The sequence below is a fragment of the Telmatherina bonti genome (assembly GCF_933228915.1).
Source record: "Telmatherina bonti genome assembly, chromosome: 6".
NCBI lineage: Eukaryota > Metazoa > Chordata > Actinopteri > Atheriniformes > Telmatherinidae > Telmatherina > Telmatherina bonti.
In genome coordinates this window covers 35,173,652-35,197,950 of record NC_136624.1, presented here as the reverse complement: position 1 = coordinate 35,197,950, position 24,299 = coordinate 35,173,652, and the positions used below count along the sequence as shown (strand labels likewise).

Sequence of the window (24,299 nt, the reverse complement as noted above, 5' to 3'; positions counted from 1 at the left end):
TAATGACACATACTAAAGAGCATTTCAAAGCTGCACCATTTCTCTTGTGGTTGATAAGTGTCAGTGGGATCTGAATAAACTTTCCCAACTATCTAAACAACTAAATAACATCAACAGCCTGTACCGTTTGGCTGCAAAAGCTGCAGCTAAAAAAAACCCAAAACAAACGAAAATAACACAATCTCCATAGATCCAATACTGACATTATTTCCAGCCCCATTCATTTCTAAAATCATGCACATTATGTTAAATGCACAGTTGTAAAACTTTTGCAATGTTGCAGTTCAGTTTTAGGGCATGATAGAGCTAACTAAATTAGCAGCTCTTGTAATAAACAACACACATTGCATCCTGCAAGCGTATCCTCAACAACAAGCATCTGTAACTACACACTGATAACATTTCTCTAAAATGACAGCTGGCACTGTATTTTTGTACACTGTAAACAGAGGATGTGTGCGTTAAAACCACTGAAAAAAGTTTCTGGTCATTTTTCAAGATGATTTTGATGATGAGGTTAATCCATCTGGACCAGAAAACCAAACTGACTGCTCTTACAGGCATTTTTGTTGAAATAAAGACTTCAGTTGCCAAGACATGCAAAATGGTTAGTTAACAAGTTTAGCATAAATTCATGTGGAAACTCATTTAACTGTTTGCTCTCTTAACAACACTGATCCCAAAGCGATCTGATGCAACCCAGAATCCCACATGAAAATGTGTGCATCTCCAGCGATACTGTTGCTTATATTTGTTTTATCTCTCCAGGTTTCTTTTCTATCTGCTGTCATCTTTGAGCCAGAGCCAGTATCCAATGTATTACTATTAATGTAAGTTTGATAAATGTAAGTTTTCTGGCAACGTTTGACCTTAATTGCAGGCTGAATTTTCCAGAAGTGGAAAATAAGCGGCTTTCCCCATCCTCATTTTTCATCCTACCCTTCATCCTGTGTATTATTATTTTTGTGGTTTGCAAAGTCATGCAGAACTTTGAAGGACTGGAACTTTTCACAAACCAATGTGCTTTGCTTTCAAGACCTGCAGTGCAGGTATTCAGTAAAACCCCCAGAAGTTAGTCCGCATCTTTAGGAGACATGACACACAGGTTTACCAGCCGTTAACCACAAGTATTTCAAAGGGAAACACATTCACATTTAATTTTCCTTCTCATTTCTGCTAATGTGACTCATTCACAGAAAGTAAACTACTTGCAAACTGCACATCACTCATCTCCAGGGCATAAAGAGGAGGATGATCTCACTTTGGAGTTAAGTTTGTTGCCTTCCTCTGTGCTTCATGACCTCAGGGACTGTGACTCGTTCAGATTAAAACAACCTGGTTTTATTTCTGCAACAATGCATCGATGCAGAGCAAAGCAGGAATGGAACTGGAACATATGTGGAAATAAATGGCTTTTGTTTGTTTTGTCTTTTTTTTTTCCTGTTTTGGGCCAAAGAAAATATTTGGCACAAATCCTGGTGGTTATTTGACCTCTCATTCAAAGCAAATGTGCAAGTGAGATGTTTGGAAACGATGTATGTGATTAGCTTATAATGCAAAATGTGTGTTTCTGTGTTTATTTGCTTCTTTCTATTTATATGTCATAAAAACCACCCTGAAGCATCCACATGGTTAGGCTCTGCACTATAGATATGTGTATGAGTTGGGCTACAAGTCAGTATGTGTGTGTGTGTGAGAGGAAAGAAGAGTGTATCGTATTGAGAACTATTGATTTGCAAAATCATGTAAATCATTTTTAAAAAAACCAATTGATATTCGCCTGCGCCAAGGAGGTGGGAGAGGTTATGTATTTGCTGGCATTTTTGTCTGGCTGTTTGTCTGTCTGGACCGATATACAATCTATGATTTGAACAGATTTTGACGAGTTTTCTTAGAAGAATGGGTCTTGGTCTAACTTAGATTCCATGAAACTTTGGGAAAATCCCAGTCACCATCTGGTTCCAGGAGTTTTCTTTTTTTAAGGATTCTTTATCATTGCTTATATTTTATGTATATGTGCATAAACGGTCAGGGTGTTTGGCTAAAAGATACAGGAGAAGTTCCCAACAGGTTTTACAAGCTATCAAAGTTAGTTCTGTATCTGAGCAATCAGAAAATTGGGAATCTTTGCAATTTTCATCACTGCAAGAGAACGCCATAAGATATAAACATGCAACAAACACCACAATATAGCCAAGACACTGGATTTATTATCAGTGAATGTAAGAATCTTATAGTGTACACATATAAAATGAAGGACTGAAACATAGACTGGAAATCATGATATGGATGGAAATAAGCTACTTGGCAGAGGCCCGCGCCCTCAGAGAGTTTTTCTTGTTTTAAATGCTTTTTTTTTCACATTATATATTTTAATGTAATGTTATTTTTTTAATTTCATCGTAGTACACAAAAAAAAAACATAAATACATTTCCTGCACTGAACCTGCAGAATAAGAATATGGTTTAATGTTTTCTTGTGTTTCCATGAAATCAAACATCAGAACTTTTGGAACTTCAGTTTGTCAACGCCAGAAAGGAAGTTTTTATTGGCACTTTGTTTTTGTAAACATTGTTTTTGACTGAAAAGGTTTTCTTCATACTACACATAGATGAATGTGTAGTTTGCAAGCAGATGCAGAATAATATGGGATTATTATGGATAGGACACCAATTGTTATTTTTTAGAATACGATATTACATTTAATTCAGTTCAATTTTGTTTTGGTTTTTAGATTTCAGACAATATTAGTCAATAGTGTAACATGTTAACAAATAGAGGAAATAAACAGAATATTCAACCAGAAATCGCACAGCTGTGACTCACATTTGATGTTAATAAGCTCTTGAACAATCATCTTTTTTAATTTCTGTCTTTAGTTTGATCCTATTATTATTATTATTATTATTATTATTATTATGAAATACGTGTTAATGATTTGACTGCTTTCTGCACAATTGAGATAAAATTACATGGGGCTAAATCCTACCACTGAAATCCAGAAACATATGTGAACACCTGTCACAGGTTTTAAAAGCACATTTGTGGTTGCTCCTGTCAAGACCTTCAACACCATGTTTTGCCATGATGACCGTACCAGACATAAAATCCCCAGTGGTGCAGCTGATGTGATGAGTGATAGTGACACATTAGCTGAAAACGTCTAAGAAAAAACGGTATCTCTTCATATATTTAACTTCCATCCATACATCCATTTTCTTAACAACTTTATCCAGTTCAGGGTCGCAGGAAGCCATAGTTTATCCCAGCAATCATTGGGTGAGAGGCTGGGTACACCCTGGACAGGTCGCCAGTCCATAACAGATGTATTTAACTTTTAACATTAAATCCTGCAGTAAAGTATTGCACTGTATTCAAACTTATCTGCAAACATGTATTCATAACTTGTGAGTAGTGCATGAATGCAGCAAGAATTTTGCCAGCAAACACACAGCTGTTACATTTTTAAGATGCAGATCTCAGACATTACTGCTCATGTAAAGCTTCTCTTTGTTGGCTCAAAAAGGCAGATTTTACACGTCTCACTGGTCATAAGTCTGACTCACTTGGCAATGGTGACTTTGTATTTTATGCATAAAGTCAAAGGTGTTTTTGCACAAAATGAACTAACATAATAAGTATAATTTATGAGTAATGAATATATGCAGTACTGTAAGCGCACACTTGGTCCACCTGATCCCATTGGCTTGTTTCCCAGAACTTTTAGCCATTTTTCATTTAATTTTTTTTTATTTCTCTTTTCATTTCCACAATGTCCTCATGGAGAAACAGGTTCACTGTGTATTTATTTGACTTTTCTTCCTGGAAATTGTAAAAAGAAGAAAAAAAAAAAGTCAAATAACTAGTAAAAACGTCTTGGTGCCCGTGACAGCACACATACTGACCGCATGGATGTAATAAGTGCACAAACCTCCTGAGACCACTGACAGATGTTAGCACAATAACTTCCTGCTGACAGATGTGAGAGCAGACTGAGCTTTTTGTTTCTTGTCTACGCAGCATTGATTATTGTAACCCCTTATTCAACACTCTAATAGTCCTGAGTAACTTTAAATATAAAATAGACTTACAAGGAGACATTTCATTTCTGTGTTTCTCATTTACATGGCTTATAAAATCACACAGTGATAGTTTGTCTGTCATTTTTAGAGAACTGTAGCATCGTATCAGTTATCTGCATTATCTCTGGAGTGCAACTTAATACTTAAACATAGAGTGGGTCACCTTGGAGCAGCAGCACAGTCTCACGCCCCCATTAGTCAATAACCATGTGACAGGTAGCAAATGTAAAACTTTCATCTAAAGGAGGTGTTTACAGTCTGATGATTCTTACACATTTGCAGCAGGTGTTTATGATTTTGTGCCTCAATTACTTGACAATGAAAGCTTCATAAATCTCTGTAGACTTCCTCATCAGCAATATGCCTTTAGTGCTTCTGTAAGGTTTAAATTACTGCCATCATAGAGATAAATCAGCTTGCGTGTGGCGAGGCTGGATCTGTCATCAGGGTTGTTGTTTTGGCTCGTCATATGTATAAAGTCTCAGTTTCGCATTCCATGCAGGCATGGCCAGCAGAAGTCTTAGTAAAGGGATGTAGACGTAGTCTTCATTACCAAGCTGCTGCTATTAAAATACACCCATGCATATAATTCATTGTGTAGGGTTGTTGTTATCTTGTGCCAGGCTTTACTTGTGTGGTTTAACACAGTGCACAATGTCTTGCACGGTTGATCATGCCTCTGTCCAACTTTCCCACTATTCCTCATCCAAATAAAGGCTGCATCTTTCAGCCTTTCCACCTTGTAATCTACATAAATTCCCTCTCATTATTTTGAACCAGTCCCTTGTTTCTGACTCAACCACATCATTTCTATTCGATCCACTGTCTCCTGAATGGAGGCAACTTCCAGACTCTACTCTGCTCTGCTCTGTTCTTCTTCAGCAGCCAAACCACAAGCCTTAATTACCCAGCATTCCTTGGAGAGAACAAAAAAGGCTTCACGCAGCAGAATATAAAACGAACCCCCGTCACAAACCTTTGTAGCCACAAAAACTCTCATTTTATGAGATAAACTGGTGCAGGATTTTACCAGTGAGAAAAAGCTTCATTCTTATTGTTACAAGTTTTAGAAGAGCAGCCAGCTCTGAACTCTTTGCTTTTTAAGACAAATATGAGGATTTCTTTTTAACATTTGAAAAAAAAAAGTGCATGGCATAAACAATAGTTGTAAAAATACTTAACAAATGACCTTAAACAGCCACATGATGCATAGAAGGGAATTTAATGTGTCACTGACAAATGTCTTCCAAGCAAGCACGGAGTGTCCCAAATCACTGGCTTTCACACTTAGCGATACTCACTTCTAAACAGTTCATGGTGCATTACATCTGTGTTTACAGTTCACGCTGTACGATGCAAACAGCATTTATCAAAAGGCAACATATTTATGTTACAGATACTCAGTTGTACAACAGATTTTTCTATATTTTAAGCACATATTGAAAATTCTCTACAAGCATTTGGGAGCAGCAATCAAGGGGAAAACATTCATATACACGCTGTTTTTCCTTTAGACTGAGGCAGAATGAAGGCTATGAGAGGAACTTTTGTGTTATCAGTTTAAATGCTCAAGCTCCAGCAGTCTAAAAGCCTTCAATATTGTTAAGCACCCCTAAGGATGAGGTCAGTATTCTTCTCCTGAATCTCACTCCTGAGTTTTTCTTCCAGGAATCAGGATCTGAGATATAGTTTTGTATGTCAGCATCGCTACTTTCACTGCTGTGGAATGTATAAATGTTGGCTGTGTCGGCATAAAACCAAGTAAGAACATTTAAATAGGGGTTTTTTTCATAGTCTCAGATAAATCAATTTTACGAACCTCTACTGCTTCAATGCTAGGTTTTACCTTGGAGTATAAGTTTTAAGAAAACACTTCATATTAACTTTTGGCTTAAATGCACCGAATCGGAAAAAGAAAGATAAAATATGTTTACATATTAGACCCAATTTTTATAGTAATAATAATAGTTAAACAAAATGATCAATGGTTGTAAGAAAGAAGATCAGTTAGAGAGAAAGAAGTGTAATTTAGGAAATGAATCAAAATGTCTGACTTGTTTTTATCATCAGTTTTAAATCTGCTGATGAAAATGGGATTCTTGCTGCTTTTCTTTCCTGTCAGAACATAAACAATTGAAACATCATTTATATTGTGCTTTATAGTTTAAAATGAACATTTGCATCAATGTCCAGAAACATTACATCAACGACCACCCAGCAAAATGCTCCGTAAAGCTTAAACAAACTTTCTGAAGCAGCACAACCAGACCTCTTTAATCTGCTCTTCTAGCAGTTTCTGCTGCTCCTCGCTCTATGACAGGATGAGGAATTAGTACAGGTAATAACAGGTCTATCTAAATCTCTCTGACTAAATATTTCACTAGAACTCATATTATTGTAGCGGTATCATGTCATACTTAACATAAAATTTTAATCCAGTTGGACTCGTATCCAGGCTGGCATATTCTGTCACACCAGAGAGAGAAGAGAAGCTAAATATGAACTGTGATTCTTTTATTAAGAGATCAGGATGAGAGAAGTTCATGTTAGGGGAAGATCCTTATTTTCAATGTTGAACCTTTGAGCCATCAGGTCATTGACTGGAACACGTCCTGATGATGAAGTACACATTATAAGAAGACATTTGTATGAAGCTGTTTTATATCTGATACAATAAGTATAGTATACAGCAATAAGAGTAATGTTAATAAATTTATGTTGAAAGACACCAGTCTGGTTTGTAGTATTTCAAAGGGAAAAAAGTAATAATGTGAAGAATAATACTTGATGCAAATGTACTGACAGTGTAAATTAATATGAAGGGAGACAGTCGGATGCACATCCAAGTCTTTAATCCAGTTTTGTTTGTTTTGTGTTGTTTTGTATAATCTAAAAAGGTCGCATGTGACAGAAACAAGCTTAAATGGAGCACTGTGACAACAGACAGTACCTGCACAGCAGCCCAGCACATGCTGACGGATGCATATTCATTTTCTTCTTTGTTTTTCTTTTATTCCAGCCTCGATGCCTGGGATGCTGACGTTTATAAAAGCTGGAGTGAGATGTTAACATGATCACTGCTTTTCCACTTCACGTTGAAAAACTGAGCTATTTTCTGGTTTTTTAAGGAGTAAATAGACTTAAAGACTTCGGTTTAGGTTGCAACTGACACAAACAAATAAATGTTAGAGGAAGAAAAAGTTTTTGTTTGTTATTTTTAAATAGAAACTACCTTTCACCAATTACTCCATCATACTATATCCTAAAGGCACCTTAGACAAAATAAATCCCTTGTTTAAAGAGGTTTAGAGTTGAAAAGAGAGAAAGGGGAAGCAATTTCCTCCCAAAAAGCCAAACCATTGCATGAATACACTGTAATGCCACCAAAAAGAAAAAAAAGCTACATGTTGTTGGATAAACTAATCAGTCACAGATTGTCTAAAAGCATAACTTAAAGCAAATCTGTAAAATCAAAAGATTTGACTCACTGTTTTCACTAAAGCATACTAAAAAACCTGCATTGCTCTGCTGCACTGTGACACTGCGTGTCTGCTTAACAGCGCAGTGATAAAACATGCAATGGGAAATTCTCTCTGATCGCTAACCATTTTTGGCTTTGCACTCCGGCATCTAAAAGGTAGGAGGTTCATAAAACAATACAAAGATATACAAAACAATTTAACAAAGAGACGAGTTGAAAACAATAAAAACAAAATGTCCAACAAGCTCCGTCCTGCTCCTGCAAAAACAATCCCCACCCCCCCCCCACAAGAAGGAGGGAGAGGTCGTCTTCCCCTCCTTGCCTGATATCCATCTCCACTCATGCCAAAATGATCTGCTCTGATGCATCATCGTCAATGACATCAAGAATCCCTCCACCTCCTTTTCAACCCTTTTTATATCTTCCCTCCCAGGCTTGACAGGCTTGCTCCCCCTGCAGGCGACAGGTTGGAATGACGCTGTATTCCTAGCCAGACAAGGGGGGAGATGGTGCCGCTGGTTCCACCGAGGGGTTAAAACTGGAAAGTGACTTAGGATTGAAAGACAGGTACATGAAGAGGGTTACGAATCACACACTGCTGGTGGGGTGGCAGCGGTAGGTGCAGCTGGACAGAGGGTCTGCTCCTCCATCAACGTTTTGGGAGCACCCCCCCTCACAACAACCTTCTGACAGAGAGAAAACAGCAATAAGTTGTCATTTTCTTTGGCATTGAAGAAATTAACTTTGAAGTCAACGTGAGACTGGTACCTCCGTCTTTTTCTGGCATCAGCAGGTGAGTTCGGCACGGACTGGGCAATGTGGGGTTAGGTCCTTCACTCCCAGTGTTCAGCTGGAGACGCCTCATGTGACGAATCACAGCAGTGGCATTGAAAGCTTGCTGCAGACAACCAACAGTAAAGTCAAATGCATCTGACTGTAGCTGTTTAAAAATAAATGTAATAGTGATTCCTGCAGGCTGATAACTGTAACTACACTGTATTCATCCCCTGTTTATTGCAAAAAAGCATCAACAACATGCGGTCTTCATAAGAGTCTGACTTACCTTCCACTTGCTCTTTGCAAAATTCTTCTTGATCTGAGCACTGACCGATTCATGGATGTTCTTCTCCAGAGCTGTATCCCCAGCAATCCTGCCAAAGAGAGAATGAAAGATTTGTTACTGCAGTGGGATGAAATTATAAGGTCACACCTGACAAAAGAGAAAACATCACAGGAGATTAATTTTAAAAAAAAGAAGAAAAAAAATCAAATGTTTGGGATGAAAGTAAACAATGAAACTGAAACATTGAGGTTTCATAAGGATAAAACAACAGACGTTTAATTAACAACTATAATGAGAACTTACCACGGGTGCTGCAGAGCCTGGTCACAGGTGTAACGGATGTTTGCATCTTTCTCCATGAGATGCATTATGAAGTCTTTCGCTTTAAACAAAGAAGATTGAAAAACTCCATTTTAATGTTCATCTACATAGATCCATATAAAGTAAAGCTTTAAGTAGGTCTCTAAAACTGCAGAAAGATGATGAAAGAAATAATATTTCAGCATTTAGGTAGATATTCTAAATCATTATACTGAAATAGACATTTAAAAGAGTTACGTAACTTGCTAATAGTTGGACAGGACCACTGGGCAGAGAAACAAGAAGCCAAACTCAGGGAGGGGTTGTAGCCAATCCAAAAACAAACTGCCTTTGTTTTTGGATTGGCTACAACATTTTCCTTCATGGAAAAATCAAATCATTGTTTCTTTTGAGCGAGAAAGAGGAGGTTTGTGTCTGGCCCAAAGGACTCACTAGAAATAAGAAATGTCTGGTAGCTGAGTGGAAACTGTCAGAAGGAACAGACTGATTCAGTGTTGGAGGCTTCGCCTGTTTCCTGAGACAAGCTGCATATTTCAGACACAAAGTTTCTCAGACAGCTCTGTTTTCCTCAGAACTGGAGAAGTAGATTAAAACGTCTTTATTACCTTAAGTATTTCAGCTATTTTTATAGCTTTAAATAGTATTTAATGTCAAAAATCTAAATTTAGAACTGGAGAAAAAAAATAATTTGATGTGCACACTACCTGAATCCGATATATCATCCCAATAAGGAGAATCAAACTCGTACTCTGCTTTCAGGATCTGTTCAAACAGTTTGGCATCATTCTCATCGAAGAAAGGAGGATATCCACACAACCTGACATGCACAAAAACATGAGCTTATTTTGCATTTGATGCATAAAAACACATGACAAATAAATGCAACAACAGTGAAAAAGTAGTGAAAATAAAACATTGACATTTTGGAAAAAATCCAATTAAATATGTGCATAATTTGTACAAAAAAAAAGAAGTGTCTTCATCTTTTCTAAAACTACTTCCATCTCCTAAAGCTGTACTTACAGAATATATGCTATAACACCAATGGACCAGCAGTCCACCGCTTTGCTGTAAGGTTTCTGTGCCAACACTTCAGGGGCTTAAAGAGACAAAACAATAAGTCATTACACAGAATAAAGCGGTCTAAAGCTAAACACTTCATGATACTGGACAGATGCTGAACATAGTTCAAGTATTCTTTCATAAAATCTGCTTCAGCACATGTTTTTCCATTAACTTTCACTAAAGAAACTGTGCTACATCAAGTTCCCTGTCTTGTAACTCAGTTCAGCTTTATTTACACAGCAGCAATTCACAACGTATTTCAGGGCATCAATCAGTCTGAACCAATTTATTCTGATCCAATCAGTAATCATACAAGCCAATTCTTAAAAACAAATAATAGCCTAACTTAAAAAAAAAAAAAAAAAAAAAAAAAAAAAACCAGATTGCATCCATTGGTTTCCTTTGAGTGTAAATCAGGTAATAAACAGAATTTCACTTTGAGACAGTATGTGATTACTTTACCAACATATCCGGGTGTCCCACATGCTGTTGACATCACGCTGCCCGATCCCTCAATTTTAGACAGGCCAAAGTCGCTGATCATGATTTTGGAGTCTTCTTCCATGCTGTAATATAGCAGGTTCTCAGGCTGGAAGTTTGCGGGGAAATGTGAAAAACCAGGAATGTAAATAGATTACCATCATTTAATAGTAACATAATCTCTTAAACACACAAACAAACTCTCGCAAAGCAACATCCATGAAGTAATTACTTATCTACACAAAAGGATTACTTACTTGTGAGGATGGGATTACATTAACAACACTAAAGCCTGCTTTTGTTTGCAAATCACAAATCTGCTCTATATTGGGAACATTTTTTTAAGAAGAGAGGAACACAGGGTTATTCTAAGCACTAAAAATATTGTTTTTTGGGTTAGGCTTTGCCAATCCATGGACACAGCGTGAAATAACTTTATTGGCATTTATTAGTCAAGTTAAATGTATTTAATTTGTTGCAAAACAAAAATACGTTCATTTAAAATAGACATGATACAAAACAAATAGAATGAGACTATTAAAAAAGAAAGTATGAGTCTATAATAACTATTATGGAAGACTTTTCAGCAACATTCTGTGTTTCATATAAGCGAGTCAGCCCTGGCTAACTTGTTCACTTCGACTTACCTTCAGGTCTCGGTGCACAATGCCCATGTCATGGAGGTATTTGACAGCATCCAGAATCTGCTGAATGAGCTTACTGGCATCTTTCTCTGTGTAGAAGCCCTTCTCTATGATACGATCAAAGAGTTCCCCACCAGAAACCCTGCGGAAACAGATGCATCCCGTTACACTTGGAAGGATTTTGGACTTAAATTATGAACCAAAAACTAGGAGATTGTCAGAGAAGTAACAAAAAGAAGTCTGAACATATGATGAAGGCATGAGGAAACATAAAGCAGGAACTTTTTAATCACCAGCATCTGAGACAAACAAACCTGAATAACTGCAACAATTCTCCTGATATAGTAATAAGTATCGTTTTATTTAAACACAAAAATATTTTCTTTTTGTTAGGTCTAAATGTTCAAGGTAAACAACATCCGTTAAAGACGCTGACTTGATTTTGTCCACCAGATGGAGACTTTACTCCACTCAGACTGGAGAGCAGAAGCGGAGCAAGGATGACTAATATCTAATCGTTCTGTTTGGTGAAAGTAATACCAGTCAAGATCTGTTTGATTTTGCTGAATGATGTTAGAATTTAACAAGCTCCACCAATACGGTCCAGTAGTAGATGTTCTGTTAACTTTCATTCCTTAGAAAACAAGATCTATTTTTACACAGATCTGTGTGTATTCACACTGATCAGCTAGCATCAGAAAACAGAATCCTGGCCACACTTATCTTATTAGACCTACATTTGACACCATCGATCACATCATTCATATGCAGGAGCTTAAACATGTTATTGTGATGAAAGGAACTGCATTAGCTTGTTTTAAGTTTAATACTTTTCACAGTTCCTTTAGGTAATGTGATTAGACAGCATGGCGTAAATTTTCTTTGATTTGTGGATAATAATCAGACAGAAAGAACTGGATAATTCTGCATATTCTTCTTTCACTTTCGCGCAGCGCTGAGGTTGTTTTGAACCTAAAAAACTTGTCTTGTTATGTAAATCCTCTGGCTGGCATTAACTTGGTTTCTGGTATGGCAGTGAGCATTTAAAATGTTTTTCTACCATGCTTTGTCCTTTGGCTCACATTTAAAACTGGTTTCCTGTACCGCCTACGCACCTACAAGATATTGCTTAAATAAATGACATCCTGTCATCAGCGATGCAGAAAAATAGTTTATGCTTTTGTATCTTCAAAGACAACAGCAACTTCTCATCATTGGGAATGTCCTAAATGTGTCCTGCAAAGTCTCCAGCTTCAAAACTGCTGCTGTGAAGGTTGTCATGAGGAATTAGCAGGAGAGATCTTATATCTCTTGTTTTAGCTTATCCTTGTTGGCTCACTGTTAAATCCAGATAAAAACGTAAACTTCTTCACATATAAAACTCTTTGTGACAAAGCTCCATTGTGTGTTAAAAATGTCATATTTCCAGTTTTCCCAACAGAGCACTTGGCTCTCAGACAGCAGGTTTACTTGGTTCCTTGAGTCTCTAACACAGTGGTTCTCAAACTGGGTGTCGGGACCCTCATGAGGGTCATGAGATTATTTTAGGGGGTTGTCAGGTAGCTGTGATAAAAAGACAACATTTATCAACCGATGGGTTTCCTATAACAGGGCTGTTAAAGGAACCATTAATGCAAAGGTAGATTATAATAATAAGTACAATAATAATTATAAATGTTACACATTAACACATAAATAGAAAAGTTAGTACACAAGTCACATTAAAATGGCAGAAGCTGATTTGTGGCATATGGACACCTTGTCGATGAACCAAAACCACCAAAACCCACTTTTTCATCCTTATTCAGGCAGTTTCTGATAGTTCTCCAGTCTTACATTAGAGGATGATGCAGGATGACCCATCTGACAGATATCACAACTAATCACTCAGTCATCGCATCGGGTCACAAACACCATCATATAATATCTTGGGTAGTTGTGGCTCAAAAACTTTGACAGTCACTGCTCTAAGACCAAAATTGGAGGCAGAGTTTGGATATTAGACCATTCTCCAATGGAACCAACTCCCAGTTTGGGATTGGGAAGCAGACACATTCTCGATCTATAAAATAAGGCCTTAAACCTTCCTGTTAGATAAATCTTAGCGTTTCGGGTGAATTAGCCGTCCCTTGGTTATAGCTGCCTTATGCTTAGATTGCTGAGACATTTCATGATGCATTGAGCTCTTCCATCCATTTCCATCTCTCTGCTTTATTTCCACGTCTAAACTTATGACAGCATTGGCATCATTAACTTGTATTTCTGCTCTTCCTCCTCAGCTAGTCTTCCTTGCTAAAAGCTGCATTCTCTAACGATCTCTCCTGCCCTCAGTCAGGCAGGTGGCTGTCCTTCCTGAGCTGGTTTCAGCTGAAGGTTTTTCCTTCTTTTTAAAAGCAATTTGTTTGTTTCTATATAGGTTACTATTTTTAATTAATTGATTTGCATGGAGACGGTTATTATATATCAAACTGATGTGTTTTTTTTTTTTAAACTGGACGAGAATAATTTGGCCTGAATATGTCCGTAAAGGGCCTTCAGAACACTTTGTTATGAACTGGTGCTTTACAACTAAATCTGAAATTAAATGATCTGAATTTAGAACAAAGAGCAGAGGCTGCATTGCAGCGTCCTAACGTGCTTTCTAACAACATCCTGGCATTGCAGAATCAGAGGAGTCAGAAAGCATCTATGTTTAGTTCAGCATGTTCAGCTGTTTGTGCTGTCTTATACACACAAGTCAAGTGGACCTGGTGAAAACATCTGCTAATGACTCAGAGATACACACACTTTGCATCTCTGTACAGTTTCCCTGTTAACTTGTCCATGTGGTGTATTTTATGCTGTGCAGGAGAAATGACAACGTTCCAAAGCCTCAAATTCACATAATGAAACTGTCAATGTTTCAGTTGGATCAACCAAAGGAATCTGCATCATTCCTAAGAATGATAGGATACTTCAAAATTAAGTCAAAGCACACATTTGATTTTTACATTTATGCATTAATGATGTGCAAGACATGCTGGTGTCAGCACAGCCTGTGCAGCTCTATATTTAGAATTCCAGGTGCATTACATGCAAAGAAATATAACCACCAATGAAATATGAGTTTGAAAAACTTCATATTATTAAATGCTGACTGTCTTTTAACCTAAAACTGAATAAAATTATGTGTTTTGTTTAAGATGATGATTTTAAAAAGACATACTTAAAATGCACTAGCACTCTGCATCACAGCTGATTCTGCCATGCAGTCTGTCAAAGCTTCAGCTCCTAAAATGTGCCAAATGTCGACCATTTCTTTATTTATTTTGCATTTCACTGTCCCTTTCCAGCAGGACAGAAGAAGCATCTTTCTGTCTGTATATAGCTGTTATGCCTGTAATATTTCAAAGGGACTAATTAGCTGAAAAGCAATTTTGATGTTCAGACCTTAAAAATAACATTTTAACTATAAGTCAGGCATTGAAATTTAGGTAGGTCTTTATGTTTTGTCATGATTTATAGATTACTGCTTTGAATTTTACACATTCTGAGTTGTTTTGTATCATATATAAATGAAGTAATACCAGAACCAAAACTGCTTGGGCTAAAAGTGGTCTAAATTAAGTTGATAAGCAGGATTAGGGTTAAATCATCAAAACACAACCAACTCTGTGTTAAGTAAGCAGAGCTGGATTTTTGCCTGCTTACAGAAAGTAAAACGTGTTTGGAGGAGAAACTAACCAAGCTTTCTTCTGCTAGAGACCACAGTGGGCAGCTGCAGATAAGTGGGACAGGGTTACTTTGCAGACTGTCAGATTGTAATATCCATATAAAGAGAAGATATGAAGTTGCACATAAAACATTTGAAGGAATTAGTTTTTTGGAAAAAATCTAATAAAATAAAAATTCATTTGTCAGATTTTTAGACTCTAATCTGAGCATGGAAAAAAAACTCAAAATATAAATCAGGTGATGCACAATCTGTATTTAAAAATCACAAAAAAATTATTAAATGTATTGATGGGGGACAAAACAGCTATTATGGAAAACAAAAGATATCTTAAACAGTTTCTCCCTTAATAAACGTCCCTCCTCCTTTCAGCGCCTCCTGTTGTCTTTAATTTTCTGTTTTTACTGTGATGAGCACATAAAGGATCTTTATGCTCAGGAGTGTCTCAGTTAACAGTACTCCTGATCCAGATGTATCCTTGCTCTGGTTCCTTTCTGTGACATTTCAGCTCTTGAGATGGGTGGGACGCCAACAGGCTGCTGCTGTGGGGGCACACACCCCCACTGTCGCTCATGGTTAGCCTCAGTACAGTCTGTGCATGTACTTGTAGGCTATAGAGCCAAATTCAAGGCATGTGACACAGATTGTGTGGGAGATAGCACAAGTTTGCAGTTTGAAACAGAAAAAGTGAATCTCACAGTCCCACTCATATGTGAATACTCACAGTTGCATGACAAGGTAGAGGTGTGATTTACTCTCAAATATCTCCTCCAAAGATACAATGTTGGGGTGTTTAATCCTGTGAGAAGCGAGAGGAGAGAAAGAAGGAAACAAGTTTAGCAGTTCATTGTGTTCTGTAATTATTCTAATGGTTACTTATATATCAATGCTTATATATCAATAATGATTAGTTTTGCAGATATAACACTGAGTATATTCCTGGATATAGAGGTACTACCACTGTGCAGTGACATGAATGAACTGCTTGTTTTGGATGTGTCAGCGCAGTGACACATCTGAAACAACTCACCGGATCAAGACTGGTATTTCACCTGCCTGACTAATCAATGTGTACCGTTACAGATGAGTGTCTCGTATTTTCTCATTAGTACTTTTCTTGCTGCATCATATATAACACAATAGGTCAAAAGTCGCTCATATTCACAGTGAATATTAAATTAAATGGAATATATTGACACAAACTAGAAACACACTGTCCCAGGAATACCATTTAAAAGCAATCACCCTTGAATTCAAGACTTTTCTGATTTTACTAATGAGTTTACCAGATGCTTGGTCTTTCTTTGTTTGTGTTGGAGGGAATAACGTTGGACAAAGAGAACACAAAGTCATAGGAGGGCGATGTACCGGAGGTAACTGTATAGATCAGCTTCGGCTCATGACGGATTACAGCAATGGCGCTTATCCAGATTGCAAGAATGCTTGGACACCTTCATTCATCTGCTTAACTCAGAGTGGAGGGAGAGATGGAGCCCATGAAGGATGAGTGATGGATTAAAAGAGAGCAAACACACACGTGTGACCTCATATAAACTCCAGCATGCATTTCCAAGCAGAAGTCCAGAACATGGAGAAACCACAACACTTCTGAGCAGGTGTGTGTGTGGAGGTGATGAGAGTGAGGTGGATGCTGGTCATGGAGACTGCTTTGACTTTTCCTTTTCTTGTTGTTTCTGTTCTTACTGCATCTGTGGGAACTTAGACATCCTGTGGTAGGTGAGGTGAGTTCTAAAGACAGCTGTGCTCTGCAGAGAATTTCTTCAAAGAAACACCTCCATCTTTCTGCACTGAGAGAGATAAGGCCTATCTCAGGCCAGTAAACATTCATCTTGGTTGCTCCAACAGAAATGTTACCCCAGTAAAAACAAATAAATATATTTACCAAAACTAGAAATTGTATTTCTTGTTTATATGATATTTAAAATGGAACTATTATGTGCATTTCAGGCTAATTTATTTTTATTTCTGAGACCAGAAGGGCTGGGATTGATCGAGCTATTGTCACAAACCGCTTTATTTACTTCAGACCGACCCTCTCCGTAGGCTGTCAGATCAGCCTGCGGGCAAAACAAGTGGATTGAGACTCTTCCGCATTAAGCCCCGCCTCCCGCCACTGCACTACATCGGGAGCGCGCACCGCACCTGCTTTCGCCGTCATTGTAACATCTCATTAACAGAAGGATTAGGCTCATATGAACTCAATAAAAAAAACAAAATACAATGTCAACACATAGCATACATCCCTACATGTTGGAACCTGAATCAGACCCTGAAAACGATGTGGAAAACAGCAACCCACAGCAACGAATGCAGCAGGATGTCTCTCTTTGGTAAACTCACCAGCCATCGTTGGAAATAACTTTATCTGACGTTTTCCACCCGCCTGATGTATTTGTACATGCCCTTGTTAACCAGTAGAAGGTAACCAATCACCGAACCTTATCCCCCGGGACGTCACAAGGATTTCCAAGTAGAAAAAACTCTCTAAAACGACACGTTTTTTGTTGCCATGGAAACCGAACAGAGAGAGTACTGGAACTCAAACTCAAACATGCATTTAGGTGATAAAAAAAAAAAAAAAAAAAAAGTGCCGTTCACATGTCTGATGAGGATTCAACACTGTAACACTGTAGAAAGCTCAGAAAATACCATCATAGCACCCCTGTAAGAATTACTACCGAAAGCTGGAATATAATACCTCGGATCCATTCATGTGTTTTCATACGTTAAGCTGGAATTTTCAATCTATTTTCAGTGTCTTACAGTGTGTTTGCCTAAAAGACCAGCTATACCAAGTAAGTCAATGCACGGGGGCTGTAGCGTCCTCGTGGAGACATGTACACATCCATTATAGCTTCCGCATGGATAACCACATTCCTGCAGACACGCATCTGCAGAAAAAGATGCTCTGCATGTGAACACGCAGACTCAAAGCCACCTTAAAGTCCCTGGAGACACAACATTTTGCCAGGTACAAAGAGAGTTGTAGACGTAACCTCTACTGGTGATAACAACCCCCTGGAAGCTCTTACTCTGGCGGACATGCTGATAAAAGACAAGTTGCGTTGACACTGTCCCTGTTTAACACAGAATAAAACACACAATCACATGACTCACGTACCTCATCTTGTGCATACACTTTGTACCAACAGTATCAAATATACACTTTGTGGTCAGATGCACCCATCACCCGAGAGACGGAGCCACTTAAAACATCTCACTCAAGAAAGTGTTTCAGGACATTCAGGTTCTGTATTAAGCTTTAGTTAGAAGCTCACAAATTCCTCTGACTGATGTGACTATAAATAACAAGAGTCTCATTAGTCACTCTATTTGCAAATATCTTTGTTTGAGTAAATATTAGGTCTAGACTAACTGTGAAGGAGAAAGAAAACCAGTTTAACTGTAATGATAAAACAGGGAATCATCAGACTCTCCCTAAGCCCAGCAGACATCTTACTTCAGCAGACATCTTGTAATTAAAAGAAGAAAACATAACAGTAAATTGATTATTGGATGAATTCCAGAATAACCTTCTGTCTCTGCACAGTATCTTCATCATTGGAGAGATGAGTAAAACAAAGTGTTTTACTTGCGTGAGAGCCAGAATGACAGCTGTGGCTCTGACCTGACAGCAGGTCAGAGCCACAGCAATGAACAATGTTGTTCATTAGAGAACAACATTGTTGTGTGACAGCTGTGTGCTGAGGTCAGACCAACACGGCAGGTTTACTTTACTAAGTCTTTAATGTTGCACCAAACTGTAAAGTTAAATTGAATATTTGTTGAGAGAAAAGGGACAGTTGAGAGTAAATCTCATTTTACAGGAGAAATGCAATGATTAATATTTGATTTCAAACATTAAACTGGGTTTTTATATCATGGACATTTTAGTATGGCGGTTCTTATAATGGTAGCCTGAGGCAATAATTAGTGTGGTGCGTAAATGAGACTTGAACTGCATGAACTTCTGTACATTTTAATCACCAACTGCTCATTTCAATTTGTGCAACTGCACTGCAGAATGAGTTATATTCAGTTTATGAGTGCTTCTGTGCACGCACTTACATGGATGCACATGTAGACATTATGTTTGAGTCGAGGTTTGTGTTCCACTAGATTGGCTTCAACAGAGAGAGGCTTTCCATGCATGAACAACAACAATCCAATCAGGCTTCACACACAGTCTATACAGTGACAGCTGCATCACACAGACCCCGGCAAAAGGTTGCACACTCGCATATGCTCGAAGCATAACGCTCCTGTAAATAAGCATATGTTCTCTGTTGATAAATTCCTTGCATTTAGACACCAATTTGGCCGCTAAGATATCAAAATAAATAAATAAATTAGGAAAAATATAAATAAATGCAATTACCAACATAAACCAGCTTTTTCTGTTTACATTGTCACGATCTAAAAGTACCTTTTTGAAAAATAAAACAGCAAACTTAACCTGTTTTTGACAGAAAAATGGCTTCTCAGTAATAAAGCACAGCACAGACATGATAGGAAACAGAATTAGTCAAAAGAGCCTTTATCATGACCAGCACACCTCGTCCAATGCTGCCTTTGTTTATTTCAATTCAATTCAATTCAACTTTATTTATATAGCGTCAAATATCGGCAATGCCATCTCAATACGCTTTACAGACAGAGAAAAAAAAACATAATGAAAACATAATGAAAAGTTAATGAGACTCAAAGTAACATCTACTATTAAATAGTTAAAAAATGTATCAGTCAGAACTTCTTATGTGGAGGACATCCATGTTGACATTTGCTCTCAGGGCTCGTAAAGTTCCTCTGACTTTCTTATTCAGAAACACAATTTCAGGCGATGTTTGAGTTGCATCTTCCTACTGACAACTTGGAAAGTCCGACTTTTGAGTCTTTTGGAGAAATATCTGTCTGTTTTGTAATGATAACGCATATAAACGCGACCAGCAGCACATCAGCTGGTGGCACCTGTCAAACGTGGAAAAGAAATGGAACCGTGTTTTTATAGACACGGACATTACAGCACGATGTTCTACGAATGTTCTTACACAAACACAACTGCTACAGAAATAACACCAACAATTTCATAGGAAAGCTCAGTTTTTGTGAAATGAAAGCTGCAGAAAAAGAAATTAATTTAGCGGTTTCGGAGCAGCCCAACCTGCTGAACACCATTTTAAACTTTATTTCTTATAAATCGTTTCGACTGACGTATTGATGAGCTGGACCTACTCAAACATCCAGCAGCCATCAGACAACATAATTACATCTCTGCAGTCCAAAGAGGTTTAAAGATGAGTAAACCAGCATGGTTTTAGCTCTGGTTTGCTCCTCATCGACTCCTCTTTTAGTGACGACATGATGAACATATCAGCATTTTGGATTCACACCGGTTTTCTTTACTGAAAATAGGACTGAATAGAAAACACATAACCAAAACCACACATGCACACACCCTGTCCCTGCTGTGTGTAGTGAGTAGAGCAAGATAAGATGTGTTAAAATGAGGGATGAAGCCTTTGCACGAGTCTATACAAACTTCCTACAAATCCAGCCACGACTCTGAAGCCAAGTTTACTTCGGTTTACTTCATTTATCACGACTGTAACTGAACAGCTAACGAAACCTCACCACGCTCATTCCATCGTCCTCACCTCAGGAGGAATCGAGGCTGTATATTGTGTGTCTCCTGTAACCCAGGCAACAAGGGCTCTAAAAATAACTTGGGACCGATGTAGATCAGCCATTTTCAGTGCGACCTGTAATTTCCCACATCTAAAGAAGGTTTCACATGAAACACTTCACAATCACAACGATTGCTCTTGTCACACACTTCTTTTGTCTTAATATACAAAATCCCACATTCTCAAGTACAAAGAAGATTCCTTGGTGGGCCAAACAGCAGAAATTGTTAAGTTACCATCAGATCTGGGCATACCACGCCATGTTTCATGTTTCAAACAGTATACATTTAAATAAGCTTATTTAAATTAAATTAGGTAATTTACTAAGAGCAAAAAAGGCCACTTGAATACAAAGGAGATTTGTGTGTGAGTTCATTTAAACTCACAACACTGTAAACGGACAAAAAACAAAGAAACTGATCCAGTTAATGATCCGTCTTCAAAGAGCAATTCTCCAAAAAGGTTTTCTATTAAAAAATAATTAATTGTAAAAATTTGTGGCTTAAATGAACAAAAAGTGCAGCTGAATTCTTAATCATTCAAGCAGCACATTCATGAAACCCCGGCACACACAAAACATGCACGACTTTGTGTTAACGAAAGGTCAACGGAAGGTTCTTTTCCTGCTGGGGTGAACTGATGTTTTTAACTTCCCCTATTAGGAAAAGTATGTGTGTCTGTGCTGTCAGAGGGACAAAAAACCCAAAACAAGCTGAAAGAAACATAAAAAGCGTAAAAGAAAAGTGAACTGTTGACTCGTACAGATTCCCTCCCACAGCGTTTTGGAGTGTGATGAAGTTTGCATCACAGCAGCTTGTATTTCAGATATGATCTACTATGTATGATATCTGAGAGACGTGACATGACCTTGCAGTAATGGAGACATACTGATGAAAAATTTACTATCTTGATCTTTGCTAGTATCTGAAATGCATGCTCATTTAAGTCTCACGCAGGCTTAAAGGAACAGTTAGCAAATAAATGTGTCCAAATAACATTTCCATTAATGCTTAATTTCTAAATACTTACTTGTGCAAGACTGCAATCTCGTTCTCAATGCTGTTTTCTTTGCCCTCTAATGCCTTCTTAGGGATACACTTAACAGCCACCAGTCTGTGGGTCCTCTTCTCCTCAGCTAAGACCACCTCAGAGAAAGCCCCACTGAAACACAAACACACAGGTCAGTTTGACAGACCTCCCTCATTCATCATCAGGGTCCAGCCAGAGCTCTTCACATGCATCTGTGACATTGAGGGAAAAGGCAGAAACGAGCTTTGATGTTAAATTGTCCTGACTTTTGTAATGACTTGACTGCTTACATCTCAGCGCTGGTAAAAAATGTGAGCCTGCCGATGCAATGCCAGGCTGTGTTTATTTTTAACATCCAGCCTTCTCTTAAATTCTCTGGGAAGCTGAATCAAGATCTGGCAAAGCTTATAAGCCGGCAGGATGAGTTGGAAGTCCTGTTCTTAAATAATGAGGTTTGTTTTTGTTGGTTTGTTTAATTTTTACTGTCATGAGTGTTAATAATGACCAAACACTTTAATTTTTTTTAATCTGAGTCAAGAGACGGCCATCAATCACTTGGATCATTATAATGTACATTACCACAGTTTATATTCAACTCAATTTAATTCAAATTTTATTTATATATTGTCACTACAACAATGTCATCTCAGGACATTTTGCAGTTAATTAATTATAAATAGCATTGTTAAGGAAAACCAACAGATTGCATTGAATCTTGACTTAGATTGAACTCCCCATCCTGAGCGTGCACAGGGCGACAAGGTGTCTTTGGATTATATAATTCACTCCATGCATGAGTCCATTTTATCATATTAATATCTTTTCAGCAATAATCTTTGTTTCAGAAACACAGTCTAATCCACATTTATCCAACTTGTCAAATATGTACTGAACACTGATTAATATTATCCCTGTAAAGCCCAACCTAAGAAAAACTGAGGAGGGAAGTCTAATTTTTTTAAAATATGAAGTTTTTATTTGGCTTTTTAACTAAATTTGGAAAAAAAAAAGAACAATGCCTTTTTTTTTGTATTTTTTTAGCATTTATTTCCATGTGATAAGTCAAATTTGTTATACTGTAATCTTCTGATTCATGATGTCTATCAGGAGGCAGGAGACGAGTGTCAGGTGTGTACAAGAGAGTTTTGAGGAAAGTTTCTGAGAAAAAGCTGATGCGAAATGTCTCAGAAACTGTATGTATTAAATATGATATGTTGTGCTTCATAGTTATCGTGTCGGGCTGCATTAAATTGTGACAAACACACCTAATGAGATCTAGCTTGACACCCTTTGCAACAGACAATTATATATTTCTTTCTCTTTTAATACAGCCATCATACATCACTATTATTCTCTTTTTTTAAGATTGTTTCTCCAACTACTAAATTTAATGCAAGAAATTAAGAGAATTTCTGCATTTTCCCATGACCCATTTAACAGCAGAGGCAAATTTTTCATATGAACTCTGTCACTTGGACCACTGCCCAAAGATTTCTGACTCACCTCCAATGCCTTACTATCGCTATATAAAGTACTGGCTCATAATTATATGTGTCAACACAGTGTTACCCTAGTAGGATTAGTAGTTTAACTGCAGTGGGACTCTGTATGGAACGGATGATGAGGGATAAGATAAAGCAAGAGTGTACATTACTCTTAAGCTGCATTAGAAGCTCCCAGTGGCCACAGTAGCCTTCTTGTTGTCAGCTGTGTTCGTGGAAAACAGCAGACTGCTAACTTTGCAGACGTAATGTTAAAAACACAGAAGAAAACACTTGAGTGGGAGTTGTGTGCCATTAATATATGAAAGGCCCTGGAAGATTAAGTCGCACTGTGTCCAATAGGTGTTGAAACTGTGTCGCTCATAGAGCTTTTTTAAATAGAAAAAAGTCAAAAAAGACTTAATAAATTCTTAATAAAAAGAAAAATGTTATATTACTTTGAACAAGTAACTTTTAATGTTCTTAGTAAAGTTTATGTAGATTATTAGATATTCAAACTTTAATTTAGGAAAAACTCAAATTTAACACAAAATGTAAATAAAATTTGTGCTTGGCTGATTATTTTCCCATTTTGAGAATATCAGTGGGTGTTGTACATTGTAACAAAAAAACATGTTTATTCATTCAAACTTTGTGTTAGAAATGTGTTCTACTGAGTTTATTTTTAACTGTTCTTTTTCATGTATCTCTTACGTTACCATTTTATTGTTGTTTTATTTTCTTAAGCTGTTTTTGTTCACTTGCTGTTTCTGTACAGCACTTTGGTCAGCTGTATGTTGTTTTTAAAGTGCTTTTAAATAAATATGGTATGGTATGGTATGGTTTTACTACCAAAAACTGTTTTATCTTTGGGTTTTAACTTTACAGCAATAGGAAAACACCCCTCTCATCTCAAATTGGCTAAATGTGTCAGGGTTGCTATTAATAATGCTCTTTTTAATCATACATCATCTGAAGAGAGATGACATATCTGGATAAAACTGGTTGTACTTCCACAGGGGAGTTTTATATCAGATCTAACCCATAATTCTTTCTTTGATGTCTTGCTACCATCATTCAGTCAGCATCAATCATGTTTGCGGTTTTTAACAAGCTCTCTATCTGATCAGTGTGTTAACTGAGCTAAAGAGAAATGCTATTAGTTTCCACGTTTACAAGCATGGTTCCTGTAGGACTACCGGCATTAAAAGCTCTTTGGAAAAGCTGTCACGCAG

General features: G+C 37.4%; 1 protein-coding gene across 1 annotated transcript in view; it reads right to left on the bottom strand.

The window, feature by feature from the left end:
* Positions 1 to 7,890: 7,890 nt before the first annotated feature.
* camk1b (calcium/calmodulin-dependent protein kinase Ib) overlaps positions 7,891 to 24,299 on the bottom strand; it is a 35,841-nt gene continuing 19,432 nt past the window's right edge. Inside the window, exons 2-11 of the mRNA XM_079242666.1 lie at positions 21,584 to 21,715; positions 15,574 to 15,648; positions 11,141 to 11,279; positions 10,476 to 10,602; positions 9,972 to 10,047; positions 9,653 to 9,765; positions 8,931 to 9,009; positions 8,628 to 8,715; positions 8,333 to 8,462; positions 7,891 to 8,250 (exon numbers count right to left, since the gene is read on the bottom strand). Of these exons, the coding sequence (XP_079098792.1) occupies positions 8,153 to 8,250; positions 8,333 to 8,462; positions 8,628 to 8,715; positions 8,931 to 9,009; positions 9,653 to 9,765; positions 9,972 to 10,047; positions 10,476 to 10,602; positions 11,141 to 11,279; positions 15,574 to 15,648; positions 21,584 to 21,715 (1,057 nt within the window). The 3' untranslated portion in view covers positions 7,891 to 8,152. The remainder of the gene's footprint in view (positions 8,251 to 8,332; positions 8,463 to 8,627; positions 8,716 to 8,930; positions 9,010 to 9,652; positions 9,766 to 9,971; positions 10,048 to 10,475; positions 10,603 to 11,140; positions 11,280 to 15,573; positions 15,649 to 21,583; positions 21,716 to 24,299) is intronic.